Source organism: Chiloscyllium punctatum, chromosome 36 (assembly GCF_047496795.1).
Source record: "Chiloscyllium punctatum isolate Juve2018m chromosome 36, sChiPun1.3, whole genome shotgun sequence".
Classification (NCBI taxonomy): domain Eukaryota; kingdom Metazoa; phylum Chordata; class Chondrichthyes; order Orectolobiformes; family Hemiscylliidae; genus Chiloscyllium; species Chiloscyllium punctatum.
The window spans coordinates 25,588,092-25,597,659 of NC_092774.1; the positions used below are offsets into that span (position 1 = coordinate 25,588,092).

The 9,568-nt window shown below is 46.9% G+C and overlaps 1 protein-coding gene and 1 long non-coding RNA gene across 3 annotated transcripts in view; one reads left to right on the forward strand and one right to left on the reverse strand.

The window, feature by feature from the left end:
* The window catches only part of LOC140460931 (uncharacterized), a 33,655-nt gene extending 31,341 nt beyond the window's left edge, over positions 1–2,314 (reverse strand). The window contains exon 1 of the long non-coding RNA XR_011954398.1: positions 2,238–2,314. This is a non-coding gene — a long non-coding RNA (uncharacterized lncRNA). The remainder of the gene's footprint in view (positions 1–2,237) is intronic.
* An 83-nt stretch (positions 2,315–2,397) lies between these two features.
* On the forward strand, positions 2,398–8,222 carry LOC140460911 (uncharacterized). Of its 2 annotated transcripts, XM_072555620.1 has the most exons (3): positions 2,405–2,542; positions 5,745–5,856; positions 6,548–8,222. In XM_072555620.1, the coding sequence occupies exon 3, from the start codon at positions 6,936–6,938 to the stop codon at positions 8,025–8,027; it is 1,092 nt and encodes a 363-aa protein (XP_072411721.1). In that variant the 5' UTR covers positions 2,405–2,542; positions 5,745–5,856; positions 6,548–6,935; the 3' UTR covers positions 8,028–8,222. The 2 variants fall into 2 exon arrangements, with proteins under 2 accessions (XP_072411720.1, XP_072411721.1); XM_072555619.1 differs by lacking the exon at positions 5,745–5,856 and having other exon boundaries at positions 2,398–2,542.
* Positions 8,223–9,568: the final 1,346 nt, after the last annotated feature.

Consider the following 9,568-nt stretch of genomic DNA (forward strand, 5'->3'; position numbering starts at 1 on the left):
AGTGTCACTGGTTGAGCAGGGGGAATTGTGTATGTGTGTGTGTGTGTGTGTCAGTTGGGGGGAGGACACATTCTGAGCTCCCTTTTCTTCATTTTTTTATTCCCCCAAGTCAATGCAGTTTGAGTTTTTTAAGACAAAAAAAGCACAGGGTTTAATTTTAACCGCACACACTGCCTGAAACTGTGTCCTCTCCAACGTCTGAGAGTAAAACACTGTACTTCCCCTCCCCCTATGGGTAACACAGAGTAGTGGGACTGGTAAGTGTTATTTTGTGAAATTTCTCCTCTGCACAGCCACGGGTGAACAGTCTGTTGTTGTGTTTTGTGCGAGATCAGACTAGAAGCATTTAAATCCTTATGTTATGCAGCACAAACAAACTGTAGATCAGTAATCGTATTTCGAGAGTGGTACTTCCAGCCTTGGTAATCCTGTCGGGTCAACAGAGAGAGAGGGAGGGAGAGAATGTCACATCTAAAGAGTAGACAGAAGAGTTGTTACGCTTGTTCAGTCAGTTGAGTTGGTTCTGCACTCAGATGAGACTGGATACTGCTTTTCATGGATCATAATTAAACATTACAATGGAACACCTTAAATTCAAGCATGTTGAAAGAACAAATCGAGTGAATAAATGGAAAACTGCTTAAAGATCGGTTCCTGGTCTTTTACTTCACCAAATAGAAGTTGCTGGTTTTACAGCTCTTGTAATCATAGGATCCCCATAGTGTGGGAGCAGGCCATTCGGCCCATTGAGTTCACACTGACCCTCCGAACAGCATCCCACCCAGACTCAAAACTTTGCACTGCATGAGCGTAGAGAAGGGGATGCTGGGAGTGGCTGGGATGCTTTCACCACCAGCCCCTACCTCCAAGACACAAACATCCTATTCTGCCCATCACCCACAGCACCACCGTCCATTCCCCACCCCCAACCACAGCTTCCCCCTATTCATTCCACCACCGCCACCCAAAGTGCCCCATCCATTCCTCTCAACCCACAGCGCCATCTGTTGATTTCTCCCCACCCACAGTGCCCCCATCCATTTCACCCACCACCCACAGCAGCCCCCGTCCATTTTCTCTCTTTCTCTCCCCCCCAACCTCTGCATCTCTGTCCAGTCCCTCTTCCCACCCTTTGCCTCCTCATGCATTCTCCCTCTCCCCCCCCACACTCTCTGCTCTCCATCTGTCCCCCATCTATTCTTTCTCTCCACCCGTCCTCTGTCCCCTGTCTATTCTCTCCCCACCCACTGCCCCGCCAATTTTTTTCTCTCTCTCTCCCCACACTCTGCACCCTATTATCTCCCTCTGCTCCTCATTCTCTCTCTCTTGGTCCCCTTCCCCAATCTCTATTGCCCCATTCTCTGCCACCCACATCCTCTGCCTGCAAGTCGTTCTCCTCTTCTCCCCACCCTCTGTTCCCCCCCACCCCAGTCTTTCTCTAAGCACACCCTCTACACCTGTCCATTTTCTGTTTCTCTACCTTGCATCCATTTTCTGTCCCGTATGTATTCTCTCTCTTTTCTCCCCAGTGCACCACATCCCTGGTCTTTCTTGTGCCTCGAGCCCTCTTTGATTGCTGTATCAAGCCCTTCTCAGAAGGGAGAGAGACGATGCATGGTGATGACTAAACTGGGATTCAGGAGTGGTGACAAACGTCTGATCTTTAAAAATGAGACTAGCTAAAATGATATATTCAGAAACATCGTTAAAGTCTGAAAGTATGTTAAATTTTTTAAATGAGCTGCTGAAATCTTCCTGAACCTTGCACTGAAATATGCATAGATAGGCCACAGCTCAGGACAGGCTGGAAAGGGGGAATGGCCTATTCCTAGTCTCATAAAATTGGTTCTGATTATGTAAAAATTGAGTCATAGAGTTGTAGAACACAGAAACAAACTCTTCTGTCCACACCGACCAGATATCCTAATTAACCCATTTGCCAGCATTTGGTCCATATCCGTCTGAATCTTCCTATTCGTATCCCCATCCAGATGCATTTTAAATATTGTAATTGTACCAGCCTCCACCACTTCCTTTGGCAGCTCATTCCATACACTTGCCCCTTAGGACCCTCAGAAATCTTTCCTCTCTCACCCTAAACCTACGCCCTCCAGTTCTGGTCTCCCCGCCATGCCGCCCACCCAACAAGGAGAAAAGACATACAAAAGTTGAGCAACCAGACAAAATGCAAAAGGAAAAAACTATCGAGCCAAAGGGAAAAAAAATTGTGGCTCTACCCTTTTCTTTTCTATTGACATTTGGACACTTTAAATCTATCAGCAAGACCATCATCCCGATAGAGCATATTGCGCACGCTCGCCAGTGTCAGCAAAACACTGGGCATGCGCATCGCTGTCCGCAAAAAAGAGGCGCGCGACCTTCTTTTCATTGACCAATAGGGAGCACTGGAGGACCGGAAGGAGACTGGTCCTCCCCAAAGTCACTCCATTGTCTGAGTGTGGAAGTTGGACCATGAATTGTTCCTCTCCTTCTCTCTTTGAGCTTCACCCAGACTACAAATTCTTTCCACTGTGCAAGATCTGTGAGTACTGCACTCTCTTAACTCGTCCCCTTTTCCATTTATTTTTCATTCTGGGGTTCAATTGTTGACTTGCAGCAACTGAAAGGAAAAGGGAGTGAATCCGGAAGGGGACAGACTCTGGAAAAGTCTTCATGGCGCGGGGGGAGAGTGTAAGGCGAGCTGCAGATAAAGGGGGTGCAGGGGGCAGGGTGGTGAAGTGGGGATGGGTGAAGACAGGTACTGAGGGTACGACCTGGTTGGTCAATGGGAGGATGGAATCTGGTTGATGCCAGGGAGGAGTGAAAGGGAGGGGGATGGGATGGGAAGGGATTTGGAGATGTCGGTGTTGGACTGGGATGTACGAAGTTACAAATAGCACACCAGGTTATAGTCCAACAGGTTTAATTGGAAGCACTAGATTCCGTAGCGTCGCTCCTTCATGGGGTGGTTGTGGGAAAGGAGTATTCTTGAAATTGGAGAACTCAGCGTTGAGTCTTCTGGGCTGTAGGCTGCCCAGGCAGAAGGTGAAGTGTTGTTCCTCCAACTTGCGGTTTGGTTCATTGTGGCAATGGAGGAGGCCAAAGATGGTCATGTCAGGAAGAGGGTGAGGGTGGAAAGGGGAATTAAAATGGGTAGTGACTGGAAAGTCTGGTCGGCCTCTGCGAACCCAGCTGCAATGTTTGGTGAGCCATTACCAAGTTTACACTCAGTCTCCCTGATGTAGAGAAGACCACAATGTGAAGTTATAGCCTTTACTGTGGAATGAAAAACAGAAAGGAGGTGTATTGTTTAAATTGTGATATATTGGAATGTGGAGAAAGTGAGGACAGCAGATGCTGGAGATTAGAGTCAAAAAGTGTGGTGTTGGAAAAGCACAGCAGGCAAGGTAGCATCCAAGGAACAGGAGAGTCAACATTTCGGGCACAAACCCTTTCATCAGGAATGATTTGTGGATGTATAAAAGGGCCTCAGAATCCTTTTACATCAGTCAATGCCAGTTTGTCAGACAGATGCAGCAAACAATCAGCAAGGCAAGTGGTGTAATAGCAAGAGGAATTGAGTTCAGAAGTGGGGATGTCTCACTGAATATATTCAAAGCTGAGTTCATCTGATTGTTGAACAAAAAGAAATGGATGGTTCTGGGGGAAGGCAAGAAAATGGTTTTAAGATCAGTACAGAACAGTTACAGAGTCACACAGCACAGAAACAGACACTTTAGTCCAACTAGTCCATGCTGACTATGTTCACAAACTAAACTAGTCCCACCTGCCAGTGTTTGGATCTGAACCTTTCCTATTCATGTACCTATTCAAACATCTTTTAAACTTTGTAACTATTCCTGCATGCACCACTCCCTCTGGACATTCCACACACAAATCACACTTTTTTAAAAAAAAAAAGTCCTCCTCAAGTCTCTTAAATCTTTCTCTATTCACATTCAAAATTTTCTCCCAAATCTTGAAACCCCTATCCTAGGGAACGAACACCCGCCATTCACCTTATCTATCCCCCTCATGATTTTATAAACCTCTATAAAGGTATCTCTCAACCTCCTACACTCCAGTGAAAAAAGTCCCAGCCTATTCACCTAGGTATGGGATATTTATATGCAGCCATGATCTATTCAATGCTGGGGCATGCTCGAAACTCCAAATTGTTTACTCCTGCTTCCAATGCTCACCCTCTGTGTCCAGTACAGCAAGAGACCATAAGACGTAGAAGCAGAAATTAGGCTATTCAACCCATCATATCTGCTTATACCATTCAATCATGGCTGATAAGTTTCTCAGACCTCTTTTCCCTCTTTCTCCCCCTAAACCTCAATCCCCTTGATACTCAAGAACCCATCTGTCTCAATCTTAAATATCCTTGGCAACCTGACTTCCACAGCCTTCTATGGCAATGAATTCCATAAATTCACTGCTCTCTGGGTGAAGATGTTTCTCCTTATCTCCATTCTAAAAGGTCTTCCCTTTAATCTAAGGCTGTGCCCTTGGGTCCTCGTCTCTTCTACCAATAGAATCATCTTCCCAACATCCACTCTGTCCAGGCTGTTCAGTATTCTGTATGTATCAATTCCATCTCCTCTCAGTGTAGGCCTGTTAATTTCCATCCCCTTAACTCGTCCCCTTTTCCATTTATTTTTCATTCTGGGGTTCAATTGTTGACTTGCAGCAACTGAAAGGAAAAGGGAGTGAAACCGGAAGGGGACAGACTCTGGAAAAGTCTTCATGGCGCGGGGGGAGAGTGTAAGGCGAGCTGCAGATAAAGGGGGTGCCGGGGGCATGGTGGTGAAGTGGGGATGGGTGAAGACAGGCACTGAGGGTTGGTCAATGGGAACCAGACCCTTCTGGATAAGGTACAGCAGGGATTAGGTTCAGCAAAGTGAGAATGGAGGGAGAGTGTGTGGGATGGAGATTTTCAGCTTTGAGGGAGTAAGAAAGGAAAGAGAGTTAGCTATAAATTAGAATTGATCAGATGGACCAATGGGCCGAGGAGTGGGAGATGGAGTTTAATTTAGAGAAATGTGAGGTGGTGTGTTTTGGTCAAGCAATACGGGCAGGACTGACACAGTTAAGGGGAGTGTTACAGAACAAAGAGACCTTGGGGTGCAGGTTCATAGTTCCTTGAAAGTGCAGTCGCGGGTAGACAGGATAGTGAAGAAGGTGTTTCACATGCTGGCCTTTATTGGTCTGAGCATTCATTACAGGAGTTGGGAGATCATGTTGCAGCTGTAGGCCAGTTTTCGAATATTGCGTTCAGCTCTGATCTCCCTAGTATAGGAAACATTTTGTGAAACTTTGAAAGCAGTCTTAAAAAAATTTCTTAACGCTGTTCCCAGAGTTGGATGGTTTGAGGCTGAATAGGCCAGGGATAATTTCCCTGCAGCATCAGAGGCTGAGTGGTGACCGTATAGATCTTGGTAAGAGACATGGATAGGATGAACACCCAAGGTCTTTTCCCCAGGGTAGGGGAGTCCAAAACTAGACAGTATATGTTTGAGGTGAGAGGGGCATGGTTTACAAGGGGCTGAGGGACAACCTCTTCACGCAGAGGGTGGTGTGTGCATGGAACAAACTGCCAAAGGAAGTGGTGGTGGCTGGTACAATTGGGAGGGGGGAGGGGTAGATACCGTTCCTGTTTTCCGTTTCAAAATGCACCTAATTCCCACAAGTAAATGCAACAGGTACAAGTACAGCACATGCACTATTCCTCATTGCAGCTTCAAACCAGCTTTGCATCCTCTGTTCTTCCTCCGCCTTGGCTCCAGCACATTTGGCTTCCTTCCCCTATTCTCCCAGAGATGTTGATACCTCCAAGCTGAGTCTCAAAAGGTCAGTTAGTCCCTCCATTCTTTCCCAGTTGTCTTTTCTGGGTTTTGAAAACTTTCCCAATCCTCTGAGTACAGGATTTGGGAGGTTATGTTGTACCTGTACAGGACATTGGTTCATCCACATATGGAAAATTGTGTGCAATTCTGGTCTCTCTCCTATCAGAAGGATGTTGTCTGAACTTGAAAGGGTTCAGAAAAGATTTACAACAATGTTGTCAGGATTTGAGCTGAATAAGGTGTGGCCATTTTCCTTCAAGTGTCAGAAGGAAACGGTGACCTTTTATAGATTTCCATAAAATCGTGAGGGACATGGATAAGGTAAATGGACAAGGTCTTTTCCATCGGTTGGGGGGAGTCCAGAATTACACTGTAATAGGTTTTGGGTGGGGGTGGAGATTTAAAAGGGACCTAAGGGGCAACTCTTTCTTTCAGAAGGTGGTGTGTGTAAGGAATGAGCTGCCAGTGGAAGTGGTGGAGGCTGGTAAAATCAAAACATTTGAAAGGCATCTGGATGGGTATATGAATAGGAAAGGTTTAAAGGGACGTGGGCCAAGAGGGGGAGAGATAGTGGGATGGTGTTTTCAGTTTTGTGGACTAATAAAAGAAAAGAATGTTCTGCAGAAAGTAGAATTACTTGTTCTGAATTTCTACCCTGTTCTGACAATGATGACTTTTGTAATTGCTTTTTACAGATTATTTAAAGATTTAAAGATTGAAGTTTCAAAATCAATGGATGAAGGGCTTATGCCTGAAACACTGACTCTCCTCCTCGGATGCTGCCTGACCTGCTGTGCTTTTTGACTCTGACTGTCCAGCATCTGCAGTCCTCACTTTCACGTCAATGTCTGACAGTCACTCAATCCATTGGGACAGTAACGATTTTCAACTATGATTCTGTGAGAAGGAGCAAAGCCCTTTGGTTCCTGTTTGAGTATGTTTTCAGCATCAGTGAGACTGGATGAGAGACCCTATGTTGCAGCGCACTGAGTGTGGAGCCTGAATCAGTTATAGTGTGTGGAAAGTGGAATTCACGGCAAGGAGGAGCTCTACACACGTTTGTGTGCAGCTGAAGCTTCGGCCATGGAGAAACCCGAAGGATCCCGCCTTGTGGAGAAACCGTGGAAATGTGGCGACTGTGGGAAAGGTTTCTGTGTCCCATCTGCCCTGGAAATTCATCGTCGCAGTCACAGCGGGGAGAGACCATTCTCCTGCCCTGAGTGCGGGAAGGCCTTCAGTGATTCCTCCAACCTCCAGACTCACCGGCGGGTTCATACTGGGGAGAGGCCGTTTCCATGCCCTGAGTGCGGGAAAGCATTCAGCAGTTCCTCCACCCTGCTGAAGCACCAGCAGGTCCACACAGGGGAGAGGCCCTTCAGCTGCCCAGAGTGTAGCAAGGGCTTTACGCGGACCTCCACCCTGCTAGCCCACCGGCGGCTCCACACCGGGGAGAGGCCCTTCAGCTGCCCCGAGTGCAGGAAGACCTTCACCAATTCCTCCTCCCTCCTGAGGCACCGGCGGGTCCACAATGGGGAGAGGCCATTCATCTGTCCGGAGTGTAGGAAAGCCTGCAGCTGTTTCTCTGACCTGCTGGCCCACCGGCAGGTCCACGCTGGGGAGAGACCCTTCAGCTGCCCCGAGTGCGGGAAGGGCTTTACCTATGCCTCCAGACTGCTGACCCACCGGCGGGTCCACACCGGGGAGAGGCCCTTTAGCTGCCCCGAGTGCGGGAAGGGTTTTACCCAGGCCTCCAATCTACTGATCCATCGGCGGGTCCACACGGGAGAGAGGCCCTTCAATTGCCCTGAGTGCGGGGAGGGCTTTACCCAGGCTTCCCACCTGCTGACCCACCGGCGGGTCCACAGCGGGGAGAGGCCCTTCAGCTGCCCCGAATGTGGGAAGGACTTTACCCAAGCTGCCACCCTGCAGACCCATTGGCGGATCCACACCAGGGAGAGGCCGTTCAGCTGCCCTGAGTGTGGAAAAGCATTCAGTGATTCCTCTGACCTGCTGAAGCACCAGCGGGTTCACACTGGGGAGAGGCCCTTCCCCTGCGCAGAATGCGGGCGCAGGTTTGCGTGTTCCAGCAACTTGCGGAGGCACCAGCGGGGGCATCAGTGCTCCAAACAATCAGATCCCCCTGGTGACGCTGCTGTGGGTCACTCCCAGGACTGAACCCTTGCCTGTTATGACAGTGGGTGGGCTTTTACTTGGTTTCTGCGGGACTCGACGGTCTCTCCCTCACATCTATCCCCCCCCACCCCATCTTTGCTTCCTGTTGGCCTCTTCAAAGGGCTTAACTTATTGCTATTAATTAAACTATTTTGTTTAACTTTGCCCTAATAAAGTTGTAGTATTCATAATTGTTAATTTTTGTTTGTTATAATTTAAACTACTCCTGAGGCTATAATTTGACTTTATTAATGTAATTGAAATTCTTCCAACTGTTTTGGTTGGATTTTAGCCCAACCTTCAATATGTCAGCCTGAGGGTCTGGATTATTAGCCCAGTCATGTTATCTTAGCACCACCATATCTCCCGAACAGCCATACAAAAAATCTTGTCTTGTAACCACGGTAGTGGGTAAGTGTTCTGTGGTGAGTAACCCATCGTTGGAATCCCTTGTCGACTGTCTATGTTGCACAAGGCTGGTTATGATGGAATACTTTGCATTTGCTGAGATGAGTACATTCCAACCAGTCAAGAACCCTGATGCCATTCAGAACAAACGAACTAAGATTTGGGGCAGGGTGGACAAAGTTAAAAATCACACAACAACAGGTTGTAGTCCAGCAAGTTTATTTGGAAGCACTATCTTTCAGAGCGCTGCTCCTTCATTGGGTATTTGTGGGGTTTAAGATCACGAGGCACAGAATTTATTGCAAAACATTATAGTGTCCTGCCCCTGAAATGATATATTGAACAAACCTGGATTGTTCAATCTTTCATCTTTTAGACTGGGTTGCAGGTATCACTAATATGTAAATCCCATGTAAATATGGGATTTACATATGTAAATATGAAGTCACCTCCTTGAGATAACTTAAGGTTTTATAACAAAAGGTGACATCTCAGCTCAGACAATGCATTAAAGGTGTGAGGTCAGAATCTCTGTATCCCAATCTTGAGTCAGACTGGTTCTATTTCCAAAGTGAAATTTACAAAATATTACCTATATTGCCTGTCTACAGATTGTGCATTTGTTGAGCAAAATAGAATTTATCTGCAAATACAAATTCACCCTCATGACATGTGTGAATGTGCACACGCATGGATGAGAAAGAAAAATTTGATTTCTGTGCTGTATACTGAGGAACTTTTGATTATTCAGATAATTGATATCTCGAGGTCCCAATAAAAACATTACATCAAAGACCTGTTTCAACCCTGATCGCGCCTTTTGTTTACACTAATTAAAAACTATCTCGGCTCATTGAAATGCTGCCGAGAACAGTCCTGCACATCGATGAGAGCCCAGGCACTGTCTCCAAATGGGAAACAGAGGTCTGCAGATGCTGGAGATCAGAGTTGAGAGTGTAGTGCTGGAAAACGTGGAGTAGGAAAATCGACATTTCGGGCCAGAATCCTTCATCAGGAATGTTGCCTGACTAATTGTGCTTTTCCAGCAACACACTCACCACTGTCTCTAAATGACTGACCGCCGACCCTCTTCCCACACTTTCCCTGGAGTTCTACATAGGGGTGAACCCTAAACC